At 37.8% G+C, this 22,883-nt stretch overlaps 1 protein-coding gene across 2 annotated transcripts in view; it reads right to left on the bottom strand.

Moving 5' to 3' along the window:
* NDUFS4 (NADH:ubiquinone oxidoreductase subunit S4) overlaps positions 1 to 16,447 on the bottom strand; it is a 115,203-nt gene extending 98,756 nt beyond the window's left edge. The window contains exon 1 of one of the 2 annotated variants that reach the window (XM_058719542.1): positions 16,304 to 16,447. In XM_058719542.1, the coding sequence (XP_058575525.1) occupies positions 16,304 to 16,401 (98 nt within the window). In that variant the 5' untranslated portion in view covers positions 16,402 to 16,447. Of the gene's footprint in view, positions 1 to 5,655; positions 5,691 to 16,303 lie in introns of those variants that run through there. The other variant, XM_058719548.1, reaches the window with a different exon arrangement.
* Positions 16,448 to 22,883: the final 6,436 nt, after the last annotated feature.

Raw genomic sequence — 22,883 nt, 5'->3', positions numbered from 1 at the left:
GAGAGAACATGTACAAGTTGGGGAGAAGGAAAGGACAGAGAGAGAGAAGAGAGAGAATCCTAAGCAGGCTCCGTGCTGTCAGCACAGAGCCCAATGTGGGGCTCAATCCCATGAACCATGAGATCATGACCTGAACCAAAATCAAGAGTCAGTCGCTCAACCCACTGAGCCACGCAGGCACCACCATCATGAATTCTTTAAACATGAAATTTTACAGAAGAAACCATCCCTTTCCTAGAGACTTCTATTACTATTTAGTTAAGTGAGTTTTAAGACCTCAGTTTCCCAATCCTTTGTCATGTCCTTCAGAGTACTGGTGAATAAAGCAAATTCCAATAAATGTGAGTTATTTACAACCCTAGCAATAGATTAAACTATAATTGTCAATAGACCATCTAAGATGAAATCATTCAGGGGTGCTTGGGTGGCTTAATCCAGTTAAGCGTCCGTCCAACTCCAGCTCAGGTCACAATCTCGCAATTCGTGAGTTCCAGCCCCACATCAGGCTCTCTGCTGTCAGCACAGAGCCCACTTTGGACCCTCTCTCCCCCTCTTTCTCTGCCTCTCCCCCACTCTGCCCCTCCTGCCTCGTGCTCTCTCTCAAAAATAAAAATTTAAAAAGAAAAAAAAAGAAAATGAGATCATTGTCATGAGATGAAATAACATACAGAAAGCAATTACCTCAGTGCCTAAGTGCTCAGTACATAATAGCTAATAGAATTATTAGCACCCTCTCCAAAAAAATCAGTTATAGAGACCCTTGAGTTATAATGAAGCCTGTAACCAACACCTTTGGTGCTCATGTCACCCCTCTGGCCAATTTGTCATTTGCCACCATTACAGACCTTCAGACTCAGGTTATGCACCAACATTCTATCTCAAGTGAACCAGCCCATTATGTACGCCTCAGGTCTTCAGGAGCACAGGTATAGCTCAAAGAACAGAAAAGTCTATACTTTCAACCACAGGAGAATGAAAAATAGTGGATAAATGTTCAAACCTTCCATCTTTCAAATGGACAATACTGAGAGGCATTCTGTATATTTCTTAGGAGGTTCCAGTGGAACTGAGTTTCTAGTGCTTACAGCAGCAATCTCAGCATCATACTTTTTCCTTCCTTGTCTAGAAATTCCTCATTTCTAGTTCCTGGGTCAACTCAAATAAATCATCTACACTCTACTTTAAGAAATGCCAATCTAAGATAAAGCCCAATCACAAGACCCAAAAGATGATCATCTAGACTTTGCTTGAATATTTCTATCCTACACATTCATCCTTAAAGCAGATGTTCCAAGGAACACCAAGACAGATGTTTCTAGTAAAGCCTGTAGAAATGCAGCCTTTTGAAAGTAGAAAAAAATGCAAATATTTGCTGAATGAGTGAATAAACTTTAGCAAGCAAAATCCCAGAGTTCATTAAGAAAAAAGGTAAGTCAGGGGCGCCTGGGTGGCGCAGTCGGTTAAGCGTCCGACATCAGCCAGGTCACGATCTCGCGGTCCGTGAGTTCGAGCCCCGCGTCAGGCTCTGGGCTGATGGCTCGGAGCCTGGAGCCTGTTTCCGATTCTGTGTCTCCCTCTCTCTCTGCCCCTCCCCCGTTCATGCTCTGTCTCTCTCTGTCCCAAAAATAAATAAAAAACGTTGAAAAAAAAAAATTAAAAAAAAAAAAATTTAAAAAAAAAAAAGAAAAAAGGTAAGTCAGCCTACACAGTATACACAAACACTATTTGTTCCTTAAAAATCCCTAAAGAGATCTTGATATAAAATACTATTCTTAATTTTTGTTTGAGAAGGCCTACCTTTCATTACACCTGACTTCCAGAGTTCCCATGTATGCATATGACACAGCAATATAAGCAGAATTACTATGACTATACAATGACTACATATTATAGCAAACCCTTAGTCTAATGACTCACTGATTATTTCCCTAAGATTTTTAAAACCTGGTACCAGGGGCACCTGGGTGGCTCAGTCAGTTTAGCATCTGACTTTAGCTCAGGTCACGATCTCACGGTTCATGGGTTCAAGCCCCACATCGGGCACTATGCTGACAGCTCAGAGCCTGGAGCCTGCTTCAGATTCTGTGTTTCTCTCTCTCTGCCCCTCCCCTGCTCAGGCTTTCTCTCTCTTGAAAATGAATAAATGTTAAAATAAATAAATAAATAAATAAATAAATAAATAAATAAATAAATAAATATTACTTTTAAAAATAAGAAATATAAATAAATAAATAAATAAATAAATAAATAAATAAATAAATAAAACCTGGTACCAAAGAAAAGGATTTTCAGTCCCTCCCTGGTGATAAAGATATGGGATATAAGTCTAAAAAAACCTTTCATTAGCTGTATCTGCCACATAGGAAAAAACAATCTCAAGTAGTAGCTGTCACTCAGAGAATGACAGAGACAAATTAGAAAGAGAGCCTGGTCCCTGTCTAGCTCTGGTCCCTGGGACCATTTAGCTGTATCCTTACCTTTTCCTTTGCTTGATAATATAAACCAATTCCCTCTTCTTGACTAAGCCAAGTCATTTGAGTTTCTAGATTTCTGTCACTGGTAACTGAGAAAGGTCTAACACAAGAGCTAGTATAAACATAGTATAAGATCTAATACTCTCTATGGAAGGGCTAGAAAGTATGAGATCCATGAATCCCCTAAAAATAAAACTCTGACTTTGTATATAAGAGTACATATTCTAGAGAGAAGATACTAAAATTTCCGTCAGAATAAATCTCTGACTACCATATCCTCTAAAGTTTAGATTTATTAGTTGATGGTCTAAGCCAGTAACTTAATGTATATTTCTGACCATTTATATGAGCAACAAACATCCACCTTTTATTAAATGCCATGATTTTCAACCACAGGCACATATATTTTGAAATCCTCTCTCTACTTCTAAGATTCTGGTATGTTGTTAATTCCTCCCTTCCTCCTCCAACAGCTGAGAATCAATGGTTTACAATCTGTATGAAGAACTTTTTGGAGTCATTTTTACATCTTTTAAATCTATTCAGATATGCTAAAATGCAAGAAATACTACAATTGACTTTAAAAAATAATTCATCCTAAGATGGTTGGTCCTGGTAAGATGTAGTAAGCACACTCCACCCTGTCTCTTCCACTAAATGTAACCATAAACTCAGGACAGGATACACAGAACAGCTTTTTGCTAAAAAAGCAAACAGCAGGCAGATCAAGGAAGTGAAATACCACTCAACCAGAAGTGAATTTATTTTTTTTTTCTCCAGTATCCCCTGCCTGAATTTCATGTAGCCAGAAACCTAGGAGTGAGCATTCTTCCAGAACAATCACTCTGGCCCAAAGATCTACAAAGGAAACTAACAGAAATGTGTAAGTATGGAAACTACCCATGTTTTTCCCCGTTTCTGTTCTCCCATGCACCATGCACACACAAGCTATAGGCAATCCCGTGGTCACATGGAAACCTGAAAGAGCCATCACTTCAGTTACTAAAGCTGTGATTCTAAAAAACAAAAACAAAACAAAACAAAACAAAAAACAGGACCAACACCTATTGCAGTTTTTGTTTTTTTCTAGTTTCTCCGTCTCTCCATCTCTTAGCCCCTGACTACAGAGTAGGGTAAGAAGAGTCACAAATTTCTGGATGGAAACTGAAAAGGGAAACCCAGGGAACTGGATTTTCAGAACATAATGCAATTAAACTCAAAATTAGTTAATAGGAAAATGAGAGGAAAATCTCCAAATACTTGGAAATTAAACAAAACTCCTCTAAATAATTTATGCATCAAAGACGAAGTCTTGGGGCACCTGGGTGGCTCATTAAATTCGGCATCTGACTCTTGATTTCAGCTCTGGTCATGATCTCACAGTTGGTGAGATGGAGCCCTATGCTGGGCTCTGTGCTGAGAGCGTGAAGCCTGCTTGGGATTCTCACTCCCTGTCTCTCTCTGCCCCTCCCCAGCTCTCTCTCTAAATAAACATTAAAAAGGGGGGGGACACCTGGGTGGCTCAGTCAGTTAAGCCTCTGACTTCGGCTCAGGTCATGATCTCGCAGTTCATGGGTTCAAGCCCCGCATCAGGCTCTCTGCTGACAGCTCAGAGCCTGAAACCTGCTTCAGATTCTGTGTCTCCCCTCTCTCTCTGCTCCTCCCCTGCTCATGCTCTGTCTCTCTCTCAATGAGAGGAAGTCTCATTGAACATCCACTCATGATAAAAACTTTAGCCAACTAGTAGTAGAAGGAAACTTCCTCAACCTTAGCTAACACTCTACTTAATGGTGAAAACCTAAATGCTTCAAAACCTGGTAAATGGGAAGAATGTCTAATGTCACCATTCTTTTTTAACATCCTTTGGGAAAATGAAAAGAAACAAAAGGCACAGAGACTGAAACAAAAGAAATAAACCGACGCTAGTCACAGACTGCATGATCATCTACTTTTAAAAATCCCGAAGAATTTACAAAATACATATAGGACAAGTAAATTTAGCAAGGTTATAGGATAAAAAGTCATAACACAAAATCGATCTTTTTTTTTTTTTTTTTAAGTAAGCTCTACATTCAACATGGGGCTTGAACTCAAGACCTCAAGGGCAAGAGTCACAGGTTCCACCCACTGAGCCAGCCAGCAGCCCCCAAATCAATCCTATTTCTATATACAATTAGAAACTGAAAATTTTGGGGGTGCCTGGGTGGCTCAGTAGGTTGAGCATCTGACTCTTGATTTTGGCTCAGGTCATGATCTCACAGTTCGTGGGTTCGAGCCCCGCATCAGGCTCTGTGCTGACAACTCAGAGCCTAGAGCCTGCTTCAGATTCGGTCTCCATCTCTCTCTGCCTCTTCTCTGCTCACGTGCTCTCTCTCTCTCAAAAATAAACATTAAAATATTTTTTTAATAAAAATAAAAAATAAAATAAAATCTAGATGAAAAGGCAAAAAACTAGAATAGTTAAAAATTTTTTGAAAAAAAAGAATGAAACTGAAGAATCACAATCACTCAATTTTAATACACATTTACTCTGAAGCTATAGTAATCAAAGCTGTGTGGTAGTGGCAAAGGGATTTAGATCAATGCAACACAATAAAGAATACAAAAACAGACCCAGACAGATATAACCAAATGACTGCTGACAAAGGTACAATATCAATTCAATGGAAAAAGAATGGTCTTTTTTTTTTTTTAATGTTTATTTATTTTTGAGAGAGAGCACGAGCAGGGAAGGGGCAGGGAGACACAGAATCCGAAGCAGGATCCAGACTCTGAGCTGTCAGCACAGAGCCCAACATGGGGCTCAAAGCCACAAACTGTGAGATCATGATCTGAGCCAGAGTCGGATGCTCAACTGAGCCACCCAGGCACTCCTGAAAACAAATGGTCTTTAGGGGCGCCTGGCTCACTCAATCGGTAGAGCACACAACTCTTCATCTTGGGGTTGTAAATTCATCAGTTGTAGAGATTACTTAAAAATAACGCCTTAAAAAAACAGAAACAAAAAGATAGTCTTCACAGTAAACACAAAATGGTGTTGAACAAGTGTATACTCACATGCAAAAAAAATTAACCTCAAATTTAATCTCACACTTCATACAAAATTCACTCAAAATGGATCATAGATCTGAATGTAAAATATTAAACTTCAAAACTTTGAGAATACAAAAAAATCTTCAACCTGCGGTTGCTCCCAAACATACAGCTGCAAACTCAGGAAACTCAGGAAACGGGTAAGCCCTGGAGCTTCAACAGCCTTCTGTTCCTTCCAGGGAATCCTGAGGGGCCTGGACAAATCAGAGGTATTGCTAATTGGTTATGTTGACACTATTGGCAAACAAATTGGGATAAACTCGACAAGAGAAGCCAATAACTCTACAGACAAGGGTTTGGAAAAGAGAAAGGGAAACATTTATTTCAGCAGCCATGGGAGATGGCAGGCTTGAGCCTTAACAATCTACCTCTACCAGCAAGATGGACACCTAGAGTTTTGAAGAGAGAGTTCAGAGGAGTAAGTTCAAGAGAGGCAAAGAGTGTGTGACTATGAGTAGGGGTCAGTATGTGTTTAGCCTATGATCATGGGCTAGAAGGGGATGGGTGAGGTGTGGTCTTCTAGGCATTTCACCACTATCTGGGCTCTTCTGGTCTGGTGGTTGGAATGTTTAGGTCATTGCAAAATTCTTTGTCAAGGCCTCAAGAAAGTACAATAAGTAACTGTTGGGGTCTATAGTTGAGCAAGAGGGCTCGCAGGGTTCAGCAGAGTTCTTTGGACAACAAAAGTACTATCCATTAAAAAAAAAAGACTGGTAAGTTGGACTTTAAATAAATTAAAACTTTTACTCTGTAAAAGATACAGTTAAAAGAAGAAAAGCTACAGATTGGGAGAAAATATTTACAAACCACATATATGACAAAAGACTTATATCCAGAATAGTTTAAGAACTCTCAGAGCTCAACAATAAAAAAACAACAAACAGCCCAATTAAAAAATAGGCAAAATATATAAACAAACACTTCCCCAAAGTTCAACATCATTAGCCATTAGGGAAACAGATATAAACCACAATGAGTTAGCCATCATGGAAATACAAATAAAAACCACCGGATACCACTTCACACTCACTAGGATGGTTATAATAAAGAAGACAATTACAAGTGTCAGCAAGGTTGTGAAGACACTGAACCCTCCTTTACTCTTGATGGGAATGTAAAATGGTGCAGCCACTTTGGAAAAACAGTCTGGCAGTTAATCAAAAGACTAAACAGAGAGTTACAACATTATCCAGCAATTCAACTCTTCTGTATATCCCCAAAAGAATAAAAATATATGTATAACAAAAACTTATACACAAATGTTTCATAGGTCATTACTCATTAATAATCAAAAGTGGAAACCACCCCAATGCCCATCAACTAATGGATAAATAAAATGTGGTATGTCCATACAATGGAATATTATTTATCAATAAACAGGAATAAAGTATTGATAGATGCCACAACTTGGATAAACCTTGAAAACATTATGCTAAGTAAAAGAAGCTAGTCACAAAAGATCATATATGATTCCATTTGTATGAAATGTCCAGAGCTGGTAAATCTACAGACACGGAAAGTAGATTCTTGGTTGCCTAAGACTGGGGGAAAGGGAGAAACAGAAGTAAAAGCTAGTGGGCACAGAGTTTCTTTTGGGGGTCATAAAAATGTTCTACAATTGGCTATGAATGGTTGTACAACACTGTGAATATACTAACAACCATCAAATTTTACTTTATGTGAGTGAATTTTATGGAATATAAATTATATCTCAATGAAATTGTTATTTAAAAAACCACAAACTTGGGTAGCTTAGTTGGTTAAGTGTCCAACTTCAGCTCAGGTCATGATCTCACAGTTCGTGAGTTCAAGCTCCGGAGCAGACAGCACAGAGCCCGCTTAGGATCCTCTGTCACCCCCTCTCTCTGCCCCTCCCCTGCTCACTTTCTTTCTCAAAAATAAACATAAAAAAAAAAAGCCACAATGAAATATCATTATACATCTATTAAAATGGCTAAATTAAAAAATACTGACAATATCACTGTTAATGAGACACAGAGTGACAAAACTTTCATACATTGCTAGTGAAAAAGGAAAATGATACAACCACTGTGGAAAATGGTTTATTAGTATCTTATAAAATTAAACAAATACTACCAATGACCCAGGAATCTCCCTCCCGGGTAGCTACTCTAGAAAAATGAAATCACGTTCATACAACTCCTGTACACAAGTATTTACTATAGTGGCTCTACTTACAAGTATTAAAAACCAAAAATAGGGGCACCTGGGTGGCGCAGTCGGTTGGGCGTCCGACTTCAGCCAGGTCACGATCTCGCGGTCCGTGGGTTCGAGCCCCACGTCAGGCTCTGGGCTGATGGCTCGGAGCCTGGAGCCTGTTTCTGATTCTGTGTCTCCCTCTCTCTCTGCCCCTCCCCTGTTCATGCTCTGTCTCTCTCTGTCCCAAAAATAAATAAATGTTGAAAAAAAAAAAAAATTTAAAAAAAAAAACCAAAAATAAGGACATTTGGTCCTTCAAGGGGTGAATGGATAAATTGTGTGGTACATCCACAAAATATTTACTACTTAGCCATAAAAGAGAATAAACTATAGATACACACAACAACTTAGGTAATCTCAAAGGCATTATGTTGAGTGAAAGACACCAATCTTCACAAAATTGTATACTGCCTGGTTCCACTTATATTATACTCTCAAAACTACAAAACTACGGAGATGAAGAAAAGATAACTTACTGCCAGGGTCTAGAGTCAGGAGGGATAACATGAGGGAGTCTTTCAGGGTGATGGAGTCTTTCAGGGTGATGAATTCTTTCAATATTCTGTACCCTGACTACTGTGGTGATTACACAAATCTATACATGTATTAAATTCTAAAAACTGTTCGCCAAAAGGAAAAAGTGAATTTTTCTTTATAATTTTAAAAACAAAAATTTTTAAATTCCGACTTAAAGTCAACTTTTCTCTTTAATTCAATTTCAACTCACTAAGTTATCACCTCTGGTAATTTCATTTAGTTAACAGTATACAGCTCAAAGAAAGATATTGGCAAAATGGAATATATCCTAAGGAGTACCAAGAGGTAGTAAATCATTAAGAAATCTGGTAATAAATTAATAAAGGGTAAAAAAACAAAACAACACACAATATATGCTAAGTCTAGAGCATACACTTAAAGGGGAGAATGAGTAATGACAAATATCTTAAATTATCTGAAAGGCTGACATGTGCATGGGGGTTAGAATTTTTCTACACAATATTAAAGGGAATATCACTTACCAACGAATCTAAAAGTAGAACGTTTTCTAGGGTTACCAGAAATTTACCATTTATTCCTCAAGTGTTAGATAATCAAGAAACAGGAAATTCTAGAGATTCCTGCATACACAAAAGGTCAGGCAGGAAGATCCTAGAGTTTTCTCCCAACTCAAACACTGTATGAATCTAATGACTATTACTTCTAGCCTTAACCTAGCAAAGTAAAAGGTACTGAACATCTAAAAAGGTAACCCTTCCTGCCAAAATATCACCTTTCATTGCATAAAGGTAAATATTACAAGGTAAAAATTTGAGTTCCAAATTTTTAAAAAGACTAAATAAATACAAAATCTTAACAAAAGCCATATTGAGATCTATTTTATTTTCCCAAATCTCATTTATACTAAGGATATTAAAATTAAACTCAAATTATTAATGCCTAATTAAATCTAATTTCATTAGACTTAAAAGACAAAAGTTATAAATATAAATTTCATGCAAATTTCTGTAAGTATATTGAAGAAATCTCCTGAAAAAGAAGTGCTCTTTCCACACAAAAAGTGGTAGTCCTCAAAAGAGCCAAAACATCTGTATTCACTTTAAAGCTCATCAAGACAGACTGACATTTTTAGGAGAAGCATATGGCTTGCTGAACAGTCATCTAGAACAGGATCTTTTGTCTAGTAAACCCTATTCAAGGACCATTTACTTATGTATAGAGTGGCTGAATAAAGGAAAGAACATATTTTCGAGTCCTAGAAAACACAAAGAAATAAACTCTTCATCTAGCTTTGTTAAGGATACAGCAAAACATATTACAAAGCAGCCAGATTTTTACTCTGAGACTGTGCCCTCAACATCTGAAACAATTCTAAGAAATCACTGAAACAAAAGAACTCTAGAAAAGCATGCAACTTTCTTAGAGAACTATATCCAGCCAAAGACCACCTCCCTAAAAAAGGCATTTCCATTTTAAAGGATAAAACACTTTCTTCTTAAAACTTTGAAGGGCAGAGTTCAACAGCTGCGCTATATTAAACCTGAGCTCTTCCAAAAGGAAGAACAAGAGTCTCTAGAGAGCGAGTAACATGGCCTGCTTTCTCCAAAATTACCAAAATGCCTGCTCTCCCTCAAAGGAAAATTTCTCCAAGAAAAAGCTTCCATCCAGTGCATGGGTGAAAAGCATAAAGCTTAATTTAGATTAGGGAAATGTGCAAAGATGGAAGAATTTTTGTTTGTTTCTGGAAATCTCCACCCGACCCCCAAGGAAAAATGCATTTTGAAATCTTTCATGATATAGCATGGAAAGTATTTTAAAACACACAAACGGTAATTTTCAGACCTAGCTTCCCATCAGAATCACCAGAGTTAAGCCTCAAGTTAAACTTACTGAACTAATACATATTGGGGCCAAGGCATCTGAATTTTTTATGCACACAACAGGTGATTCTGATGTACAGCAAGGGTTTAAAAAACCACTAAACTGGAGCATGATCCCATAAAGGAAAAAAAATTAAGTCAATGCAAAAAGGTCACATTTGAGCAACTAACTAGTTCTAAAGAACCTAAGGTTGTATTCACCTATCAAAATAAGACAAAAGAAAGAAAATTTGAAACAGGAATTCTGAATTGCTCTCATGCCACTACATAAAAGGCAAAAGAATTAGAATAGTTTGCTAAAATATAAAAATATTTAGATGAAAGTCACTGTCAAGAATCTGGCCACTCCAAAATTCAGGTACAATAAAGTTCCATCAGGGTCTTTGGACACTGCAAACTAAAAAAGAAAAGTTATAATAGGAGCTCATGTATTATATGTAATTATCTATTAACCTTAAAAAAGCTTAAGGTTTTAATCGCAACAAAGTAAATTTCAGCCATCATCAGAGCTTCATTAAGCCTACTTTATTTTACTCAAATCCTAACAGGTTTACTTGGTTGGTATTCAAACTCATGATAAATGAAAAAGGGTAGTGAAACTGCTAAAGAGAGGCAGACCAGTCAAGGAAGGACACAAAAACACTATTAAAAAGCAGACAAAGAACTCAGAAAGTATAGCAGACACTTGATAGTCTTTAAAGGCATCAGAATACAATAACTTTTTCCTAATGATCACTGGAGTAAGAAAAAAAGAAAAATATATTCCATTTACCTTGTTTAAAACATGTATTTATTGCAGTTTGTTTAAGGGGGTAAGAAAGTATCATAATCAAGTCACATATACAAAGTTTCTCAGCAAAAATAATTACCAAACTTAGGGGGAAAAATCCTTATTACAAAAAAAAGAAAACAAATTCCTCATTTGGAGACTGTCACTGTACAAAAAGGAACAGTGAAAGTAAAGAGCATCAGATAGTTTCTCAAATAAAGACATCCTGCTAAAAGAAAAACAGAGAAGACACTGAGGTTTTACTCTTAGCAGACATATACTTCTCATTACTAAAGTCAACATGTTCCTTGGCTGCTAAACCAGACTATTTCCTAGCAATGTAAATTTTAAAATGTTTCCTCATCTGAAAAATGAGAAAAATAACACCTAAGTTCATAGGATCACTGTGAGAAATATGTAAGATAATGCAGGTAAAGTCACTGGCTAATACACAGTGGCTAATACACAATGAGAAATAAAGGTCACCTATTATTAATTTGTGCTCAGAACAAATACTATAAAAATGATTCTCAACTTTAGACAACCAAGGGATATATTTTAGAAGCTTTTCCATGTGAAACAGTCTTGTTCTATATTCACCCATGCCCAGATACTTCTTCAAACATGTCTAACAAAGGAACCAAGTTGCATCTTCTTTCTCCATTAAGCTCAATGTATCATTAATTTTTAAAAACTTCCTGTAAAATAACTTCCAGAAGGCAAGTCTGATAATCACATTTAGTTACTATTATGCCAAGAAAGTTATCATGTTCCATGAACACCCTTTCCCAAATAAATTCATTTCTACCTCTTTATAAAATTTGAATACAAAAGAGTCAGGACACTTGTCAAAGAAATTTCTGAGTACAAAAAAAATCTATTCATAAGTCAACTTCAATCCAGATGTTAATAGAGTTTCAGGTCAATATTTTAATCTCAGACCACTGCAAGTAATTAGAAAAGAATATATGTAGTAGATATTTTATATTCACGCTTATGTAGGTTAGTATTTGGCTTTCACTGATGAGCCTATTAACAGAATTACCACCTATGGCTTCCTGCTTTTCCTCACAATCACACATCTCTAAATACGTATTTACTCACGTACGTGATCAACATTTACTATTATTTGTGAACCATTACACTAGGTGCCATCAAGTATACAAAAATAAATAAAAATTTTTTCCAGCCCTCCAAAAGCCTGTGACCTCACTGATACATTAGTCCATGTGCTAAAACCTGCTCATTTGCATGCATGCGTGTGTGTGTGTGTGTGTAAAAAAGGTCAATATAGGTTATGTTGAGGCAACCAAAAATTCAAACATTTTTGTAACTCACAACAAAGATTTCTTTTTATTTTTTTAACATTTATTTATTTTTGACAGAGAGAGAGAGAGAGAGAGAGATTGACACACAGAGAGAGAGAGAGAGAGAGAGAGAGAGAGAGAGAGCGCATGAGTGGGGGAGGGACAGAGAGAGAGGGAGACACAGAATCGGAAGCAGCCTCCAGGCTCCGAGCTGTCAGCACAGAGCCCAACACAGGGCTTGAACCCATGAACTGTGAGATCATGACCTGAGCTGAAGTTGGATGCTTAACCAACTGAGCCACCCAGGCATCCCAAAGATTTATTTCTTAGTCACTTTATATTTTATATAACCTGTAAGAATCAGCTTCTAGCTTTGCTCCATGTGATCTTCATTCCAGGATCTAGACTAAAAGAAAAAAATCCCAACTAAAATGTCTATCCTATAGGCGAAGGGAAAAGGGACATGGCAAAACATGGGACAGCTCTTAAAGCTTCTGCCTGACATGGCATATTGTTGCCAGTAACGTTTCATTGGCCAAAACAAATCACTTGACTAATGGAGCAGCAATGTATAATCTTGTCACAGAAAACGGAAGCAAATATTTTCAACAATACTACCATCTACCACAATATCTATCACCAAGATTAATGAAAAGAAAAATACTCAGGCTATTCAAACCAATAATAAAGTAGTGTTTATTTAGGTAAAGTTTACTATGTGCCAGACACTATTCTAATATTCATTAGTATTAAAATATTTAATTCTCCTAAGAACTCAACAAAGATCTCTGCTACTGCTGAAACCTCATGAACCATTATGGGTATTTCTTAATGAGAAAAATAAGCAAAAGAATTATACCTATTAAAGGGTATTTTAGAAATATTTCAAGCTCACTAAACTTGGCTTTGATATATTTCAAAGACAGCAAAAGTAGCTGCTTTTCAGAGAGGAATTTATCCATCTTATCTGAAGTAGAAGCCAATAACTGGCTTTAAATGTCCTAAATGTTTCTCAAATTTGGGCTCAGTTTCCCAGTAAGGTGTAATATACACAGAACCCTTGTCAACCTTAGGACTGTCAACTTTAGCACATCTTACTCACTGAAGGTTCCTGGCTTATCTAATGCTGAAAAAGGAAATAGTGTGACACAATAGAGCCAGAGATTGAAACACAAAATAAGGCTCACAAAAAAGATCCAGACATGGGGCACCTGGGTGTCTCAGGTGGTTAAGCATCCAACTCTTGATTTTGGCTCAGGCTCAGGGCATGATCTAATGGTTCATGAGTTTGAGCCCTGCGATGGGCTCTGTGCTGACAGTGTGGAGCCTGCTTAGGATTTTCTCTCTCGTTCTCTCTCTCTCTGCCCCTCCCCAGCTCATGCTCTCACTCTCAAAATAAATAAATAAACTTAAAAAAAAAAAAGTCTATACACTTAGTCCTCACCACAGTCATTAATTAACACCCTATGCAGACCCTAAAGAACTGTGTTTGAGGTAAACACAAGATTCAGTTCAAATTGAAAAGTGATGAAACAGGGCTAGGCAATACACAAATAGGTTAAAAAAACAAAACAGAACAAAAAACACTGTATCAAACATGGAGTCCGAAGTATTGCTATTTTGAAAGAGCACCATTTTATCTAGCTTTTAGATTAAAATCCTAAATAGTTAAACTCACCCTGGACAATTCTGTCAGAAAGTCAGGGAAAGTAAGAATAAATGTGGGCCATTTATCCGGTTTTTCCCCCTTCTCATTCAGTCCAGAGAAATGAGAAGCACATGGAAACTGAGACTCACTCTGGAACACGAGCTCAGTAACTAGATCAACGGAATCATCTACACTGTTTAAACAATTTTTCTCCTTGTGTATATGTTGTTGGGTTTTTTTGGTTTACTCTGGTTTTGTACTAATACACTGTAATTTCATACAAGTTAATGTAACAGCTTCTTTCCTTCTACTCACACTTTCTTCAGTATTTGTTCACTACTCCCTCCTTACCAACTGCCTTACTGATTCTACCCTTCATTTTATTCACGTGATCTGAAAGGTTACATTATTTGCAAATGTTTTCTAAGCATTACAATAAAATGAATTATCAATTTAGATTATCCTATTAATTGGTACTCTTTCCACACACAACCTTTTCAGATCCTCATTACCTTCAAAACATAATGGAAAGACAATGCTTAAGGATGAAAAGCCAATGATAGGTAAGAGAGAAGGGCCATAAATTTCCCTCAAGGGGAGATGAACATCACTAGTTCTCTGGACAAAAAAATGTGTTACAGAAAGCAAATAAATGGGGGCACCTGGCTAGCTCAGTCAGTAGAGCATGTGACTCCTGGTCTCAGGATTGTGAGTTCCAGCCCCACACTGGGTGTAGAGATTACTTAAAAAATAAAATTTTTAAAAGGCAAATAAATGTGTCATTTGACTTGTGGTTAAAATTTGTTTTCTTTGTCCCTTACGTTTTTTAAAGTGTGAAACAAAGATAACTTTACATAATTTAATATTTTATTTTCAAATCTCTAACACATTTGCAAACAGAAACTCTTCAAATTTGCATAAGTAGTACTAGGTATCATCAGTTTCTAAAATCCAGTATCTTAACTTCAACTACAATAACTGCTGACAAAATGGCTGACTTAGATATAGAATTTAGATACACAGTCATGTCTTAATTAGCCATGCACCAGTGGCCCCTTCAACTCTGTTTTGAGTTCTAGGGCTACTGTGAATACATTATTACTTGGAAATGCAAAATTATTCTCCATAATGTCTAGGAGAACAAAAACTAACTTGGATCACCTCTCTTACAGCCCTAAGTCAACCAGTCGGGTATTTTATTTAGAGAAACACTTCCCATTCTTCAAGTCGTCATATGTACAATACTTCACTACAATTTTTTTTTTTTTACCTTTCCCCAATCTTAGCATCGTTATTTTTCAACAATTCTATATTATGTATGTATCCACTATTGCCTTCAAAGCTTTTCATAAGCCACTGACCCTATTCAGGACATTCTTCTCCGCACCCCCCCACCCCCAACACACTAAAACCTTAATAAAATTTACCTCACAAATCCTTTCTAATTAACTCTAGTTCTAACGCTCGGGATTCCCTTTATATTTAACACTAAATTAATATTTGACCAGACCCTCAATTTTTAACCACCCCCATCTGTCCCTGCAGTCTTCCCGTGTTATTCTAAACACTCAGTGTAGTCTCCAGAGCATGCAAAAGGCATTCAATACATGCCCTGATTTATACTAGGCAGCGAAATAGCGATAAAACATAATGCTTTGCAGATAAACACACTACCGTGTTTACATGCTATTGTGTTAGTACCACAGGCAGGAAAATTCGCGTTAAGAGGGAAATCGAGGATTAATGCAGTCAGGAAAAAAAGCACCATCACAAAAACGCTCAAAGCAAAACAACAGCAACAATCTCTGAATTACTGTGAAGCTTTAATAAAATTCTTGATAGGAAACCTCCCGGCATTACCACCAGCTTTTTAAAAATTACCTTCCAATATTACTAGCAATGGTATGTTCACTAACATTGAATTCCAACCAAGCAGGCTGATGAATTAAACAATCTTTCTGTTCAGAAACCCACTAATACCACTTAAAGCCATGTAAGGGAAAGAGGGATTTAACCCCAACAAGGCCTGGAGTGATGGACAAACAGGTGAAAAACGGAGGGGGTGCGTAAAGTGGGGAGAAAAACCAGTGAGACTCCTCCCCTTCTCTGGGGGCTAGGGCTCGGCTCGCAGCCCTGGAGACAACCCCACCCCACAGACCCTCTCTCACAGCAATAGTCCCAAAGTTTCCAAGAAACCAGAGGTCCTCCTCCCCTCATCCCCGCATTCACACCCCCACTCGCCTGGCCAGTGCCCCTGAAAAGCAGCTAGTCCCAAATCCAACCGCCCTCTCCGGAGGAAAGGGTCAGCAGAGAACGCTTTCCCAGAGGCCTTCTCCGGAACCCAGCCAGCAGAGACCTCCCCAAAAGTGGAGAGACCCCAGAAGCTTGAAGAAGAAGCCTGACAATCCTGTTACCTGGTAGGAACCCTGGAAGCGGAAATGGCCGCTACAGCCACTGCCCTTTTCCCCCACAACATTTGCCTCAGCGCCACTGACATTGAGACCGCCGCCATCTTGCTGCAGGCAAACGCCAGAACGGATCACCGGAAGGGACAAACTTCCTTCGTTCTCAAGCTTCTGTGGCTACATCGTAATGAAGTGGGCTTTTGTTAATTTCATTTTTGTTTGGCGTTTTGTTAAATGCTGGAGTTCAGAATAGAGGTAATAGGTTTGATTGAAAGAGATTAGAAGGAAAATGAATGGAAGAAAATGCAGCAGTGCATTGTGTAAATACTACATCCACAAATTGTAATCCTTGTTTGTTGCTAGGACTGGTTGTTTACTGGTTATTCAATGAAAAGAACCCTCCCCCCCCCCACACACACATACACACACAGAAACGCAAAAAACATGGAAATTTTAAACACCTGCAACTCATAATTTTTTCAAAGGGCTGAGCATATTTAGGGCTGAGCCCACTGGAAGAGCCAGAGGGCTCTTTGGGTTCTTGAGAACCTAAAGTAGTACTTTTCCAAAGTGTTGCCAGATTCAGTATGCAAGCCCTCAGGAAAGGGCTGTATTTAGTTTGATGTTGTCTCGTTGTAACGATCATATTTTCCAGTTTGGACACATGGCCCGGAAAAGGATTATTTTTTTGACGTGTAGGTTCATATGAAAAACTAATAGAACACAATATTTGAAATCCCCTGCCTTCCCAGTAAATTCTGATTGTGCGATCATAATACGTACACACCAAGATTATTAATGCTTCATGTATATAAAACAAAAATTATCTTCTGAGACAAGTGTTGGAAACATCCTTGTATTGTAAGCTACTGACCTTAAAAACGATTAACTGAATTATTGAAAATAAAAGGTTAGTTTGTGGGGTTTTGTTTTTAAAGAGATTTTTTTTTAAGATTCCTGCTTTTAACATTAAGCCCTCGGAAACATAACAATTATTAAAAGAAGAGGATTAACAGGAAGATGGGGGATAACTTGGTTCCGCATTATGACGAATTAAAAGAAAATATATAAGGAAAGAAGGAAAAGAAAGAGATTCAACACTGTAGCACCTTACACCTAGCTCTAAGGAGAGAAAGCCATGTCAAGGGAAAAGGGAAATGAACAGAAAGATGAAGGAAGGCAAAGGAGAAATGTCTCAGAGGGAATTTTCTTTTAAAGTTTTTATTTTGAAACAATTATAGATTTCACAAGAAGTTGCAAAAATAGTACAGATTTTTCAGCCAGTTTCTCCCATGGATTGTATCTTCCATAACTCTAGTACATACTAAAGCAAGAGACTGACATTGATGTAAAATGTTGGGATAGTCCTGTATCATCCTATCACATGTGTTAATTCATGACACCACTACCACAATCAAGATTCAGAATTATTTCAAAACCACAAAGATCTCCAGAGTGCTACCATTTTATAGTAACTCCCAAGTTACAACTCTTGGTCACCGTTCAGTTGGCCTTTGAACAATGCAGGGGCTCAGGAGACCTGCACAGTTGAAAGTCCACATACAATTTTTGACTCCTCAAAGCTCAACTACTAATAGCCTACTATTGATCAGAAGACTTACCAATGACATAAACAATTAACAGATATTTTGTATAGTTTATACTGTATTGTTACAATAAAGTAAGCTGGAGAAAAAAATATATTAAGAACTCCTTGTGAGTTTGAGCCCTATGTTAGCCATAGAATTTACTTAAAAAAATAGTTTGTTTTAAAAGGAAAAAATAAAATCATTAGGAAGAGAAAATTCATTTACAGTACTGTACTTATTGAAAAAAAGTTCATATATAAGTGGACCTGCATAGTTCAAACCCATGTTGTTCAAAGTTCAACGGTACTGTTTCCGTTGTTATAATTTGACATTTCAAGTATGTTCCATAAATTGACTCATGTAGTATATGACTTTTTGAGATTGGCTTCTTACACTCAGCATAATGCCCTTGAGAACCATTCAAATTAATGCATATATGAACAGTCCATTTCTTTTTATTGCTGAGTAACATTCCTGGTGTATTAGGACCCTCCAGAAAAGCAAATACAGTAAGATAAATGTATGAGCATACCTATCTGTTTAAGCATTCACCTATTGTAAAAATTTTTGTTGTTTTCTGTTTTGGGCTATTAAAAATAAAACTGCAGGGTACCTGGGTGGCTCAATCAGTTAAACATCAGACTCTTGGGGTCTGCTCAGGTCATGATCTCATGGTTGTGAGATCAAGCCCCACACTGGGCTCCACGCTGAGCATGGAGTCTGCTTAGGATTCTCTCTCTCCCTCTCTTTAGGCCCCTCCCCTGCTCATGCACATATGCCTGTGCAGGAGCACACTTGCTCTCTCCCTCAAAACAATATACATTTTAAAAATAAATAAAACTGCTATGAATACTCATTTTTTGGTGTAGGCATAAATTTTCACTTCTCTGGGATGAAGAAGTGGGATGACCCACGATGCTGGGTCATGTGATACATGTATATTTGTTTTTTTAGGAAACTACTTAATGATTTTTCAAAGCAGTTATACCATTTTACATTCCTACTAGCAATATATGAGAACCAGTTTCTCTTTATCCTCACCAGCATTTGCTATTTCACTATTTCTTATTTTATCTCGGCTAACTTTAGTAGTAGGTATGTCATGATATCTCATCATGGCCTTACTTTACACTCCCCTAATGGCTAATAATATCAAATATCTTTTCATGTGCTTATTTGCCATCTGTATATTCTATTCAGTTAAATGCCTCATGTCTTTTGCTCATTTTCTAATTGCATTATTTGTTTTTACCTGTTATATTTTAAGAGGTCTTTATATATTCCAAATATGAGTCTTTTATCAGATATGTGGTCTGCAAATATTTTCTCCTGTCTGTAGCTTGTCTTTTCATCCTCTTAACAGGGTCTGTTGCTCAGTAAATGTATTAAATTTTGGTGAAGTCCAGATTAGTCATTTTTTAATTCATGAATTTTGCTTTTGGTGTCATGTCCTCATACTATTCACCAAGTCTATGTCCTAAACATTTTCTCCTATGTTTTCTTCTAAAGGTTTTTTTAGTTTTACCTTTTATGGTTAAGTCTATGGCCTTTTTTTTGAGTTGCATACTTAGTCGATAAGGTGTGAGGCTTAGGTCAAGTTTCAATTTTTTTACCTGTGGGTATCCAATTGCTCCAGCACTCTACATTAAAAAGACTATATTTCGGGGCGCCTGGGGGGCTCAGTCGGTTAAGTGTCCGACTTCAGCTCAGGTCACGATCTCGCGGTCCGTGAGTTCGAGCCCCGCGTCCGGCTCTGGGCTGATGGCTCAGAGCCTGGAGCCTGTTTCCGATTCTGTGTCTCCCTCTCTTTCTGCCCCTCCCCCGTTCATGCTCTGTCTCTCTCTGTCCCAAAAATAAATTTAAAAAACGTTAAAAAAAAATTAAAAAGACTATCTTTCTTCCATTGAATTGTTTTTGTACCTTTATCAAAAAATCAATTTGGCCATACTGTATCTGGGTTCTCTATTTCAAAGGGAATTTTAAGCCCTCGGGTGGTTTTGATGTTGGGTTAAATTTTAATAAACATGTTTTAATTTTTAAGAAGTAACTTATGATCTGTCCCAATGTTCATCAGGGCAACTTACCGTAGCCCTGCTCCTAGTCCCATTGACCAAAACTCAACTTCTTCACCTACCAGCTATTCTAGTCTCTTCCTTCTGTGAATTTGGAATCTCAAGGGAAGACTTCACTGGTCTGTTTTCCTTTCTACACAGCCTTTGATCCAAAATCAGCATTGCCAACAATACATTCCTGTAGGACCTCTGATTCCTTGATCTTCTGTTGGATTCCCTCCACTGCCCATACCTGAAGTCCTTACTAACCTCACATATAATATATAGGCCTAAGAACTGAACAGAATTAACATGCCATGTGCACTTATTTATTTATTTACTTACTTACTTACAATTTCACCTAAACTATAGAGTCTACCACTAAGCTTAATAAAATGTCTAGGTCTAAAAAAAAAAAAAAAATGTCTAGGTCTAAATATTTCAATAGAAGTATTTAAAATACTTTTTGTTTGCATTTCATGCTTGGTAACCAAAATCCTCCTGAGCAGCTCATCATTATTAAACAAAATAGCAATCTCAGACACTTATTCTACTGCTAATTAGTACTCACCATGTAACCTTATCTGACTCCTCAGTAGTTTGGCATAGTTTTTAATTCACTGAGTATCTTTAACCTCATTTCCCAAGTGGTATTCTGAGGAACACTAGTTGTGAGAGACTTTAACTGGTGCTCCTAAAAATTGATTCCATACTACTAATATTCCAGAACTTGGGGTAATTTTTTTCCTTCCAGCTCTATTGAGATTTACCTGGCATAATATTTGGTAAGTTCAAAGTGTAAAACATGATGGTTTGAGGGGCGCCTGGGTGGCGCAGTCGGTTAAGCGTCCGACTTCAGCCAGGTCACGATCTCGCGGTCCGTGAGTTCGAGCCCCGCGTCAGGCTCTGGGCTGATGGCTCAGAGCCTGGAGCCTGCTTCCGATTCTGTGTCTCCCTCTCTCTCTGCCCCTCCCCCGTTCATGCTCTGTCTCTCTCTGTCCCAAAAATAAATTTAAAAAAAAAAAAAAAAAAAAAACGTTGAAAACATGATGGTTTGATATATGCATATATTGCAGATGGTTATCACAGTAAGGTTAGTTAATACATCCACCACGTCGCATAGTTACCTTTGTGTGTATGGAGAGAATTTTTGAGGTCTACTCTCAGCAAATTTCAAGGATATAATGCAGCAATATTTTAACCATAGTCACCATGCTGTACATTAAATTCCTGGAACTTATCTATAGTATAACTGGAAGTTTATGCTCTTTGATTACTTTTACCCATCCCTCCCCCATCATTTCCCCACCTCTAACACCCCCGCCTCACCTTGGAAATCACCTATCTTCTCTATTTCTAAGAGTTCGGTTTTTCAGATTCCACATGTAGGTTAAAATACACCGTTTGTCTTTCTCTGTCTGACATTTAATTTAGCATAATGTCCTTCAGTTTCATCCATTTTGTCACAAATGGCAGGATATCCAATTTTTTAGTGTCTGGATAATATTCCATTGTGTGTGTGTGGGTGTGTAGGTGTGTGTGTATTCTTTATCTATTCATTTGTCACTGGACACTTTGGTTATTTCCATGTGTTGCCTGTTGGAAATAATCCTTCAATGAAGTTGAGGGTGCAGATATCTCTCAAAGATACTGATTTCGTTTACCTCAGATATATGCCCAGAAATGGAATTGCTGAATCATATGGTAAGCTTGGAGTAAGTCTTTTTTTTTTTTTTTTAAGTCACAATCCCATTTATTTATTTATTTGTTTGTTTGTTTGTTTTATAAAGCAAGCTCTATACCCAACATGGGGCTTAAACTCACAACCCTGAGATCAAGAGTCACGTGTTCCACTGACTGAGCCAGCCCTGTGCTCCATCTTGGAGTGTTTCTTAATTCTTCTTTCTTTTACCTTCCACTTCCAATCTTTAACATGTGTACAGGGATGCCTGGCTGGCTTGGTTGGAAGAGCATGTGATCCTTTAAAAAACATTTTTTTTAATGTTTATTTATTTTTGAGAGAGAGACAGAGACAGAGCATGAGCAAGGGAGAGGCAGAGAGAGGAGGCACAGAGTCTGAAGTAGGCTCCAGGCTCTGAGCTGTCAGCACAGAGCCCGATGTAGGACTCAACTCATGAGAAGAGCATGTGACTCTTGATCTCAGTATCATGAGTTCGAGCCCCATGATGGGTATAGAGATTATTTTTTAAAAAATAAACAAATTGGGGAGCCTGGGTGGCTCAGTCAGTTAAGCATCCAACTCTTGCTCTCAGCTCAGGTCATCATCTCATGGTTTGTGACGTCGAGCCCCAAGGCAGGCTCGGTGCTGGTGGAGTGGAGCCTGCTTGGGTTCTGTCTCTCCTCTCTGCCCTCACCTGCTTGTGCTCTCTCTCTTTCTAAATAAATAAATAAGCTTTTAAACAAACAAACAAACAAACAAACAAACTTGGGGCACCTGGGTGGCTCAGTCAGTTAAGCATCCAACTCTTTTTTTTTTTCTGAAGAGAATTTTATTATAAGAAGTCAACATCCAACTCTTGATTTCACCATTCATGGGTTTGAGCCCTGTGTTGGGCTTTGTGCTGGCAGTGCGGAGCCTGCTTGGGATTCTCTGTCTCCCTCTCCCTCTGTCCCTCCCCCACTAGCTCTCTCTCAAAAATAAATATTTAAATAAAGAAGCTTTTTTAAAAGTTATGTTCAGATATTTATTTATTTATTTATTTAGAGAGAGAGAGACAGAGTGTGAGCAGGGGAGGGGCAGAGAGAGAGGCAAACACAGAATCTGAAGCAGGTTCCAGGCTCTGAGCTGTCAGCCCAGCTCCAACCCATAAGCCATGACATCATGACCTGAGCTGAAGTCGGATGCTTAACTGACTGAGCCACCCAGGCAACCCAATAAATAAGCTTTTTAAAGAAGTGTTCAGAATGTGACCATTTTCCCTACCTCTC

Source organism: Neofelis nebulosa, chromosome 1 (genome assembly GCF_028018385.1).
Source record: "Neofelis nebulosa isolate mNeoNeb1 chromosome 1, mNeoNeb1.pri, whole genome shotgun sequence".
NCBI lineage: Eukaryota > Metazoa > Chordata > Mammalia > Carnivora > Felidae > Neofelis > Neofelis nebulosa.
This window is presented reverse-complemented; position numbering and strand designations above follow the sequence as displayed.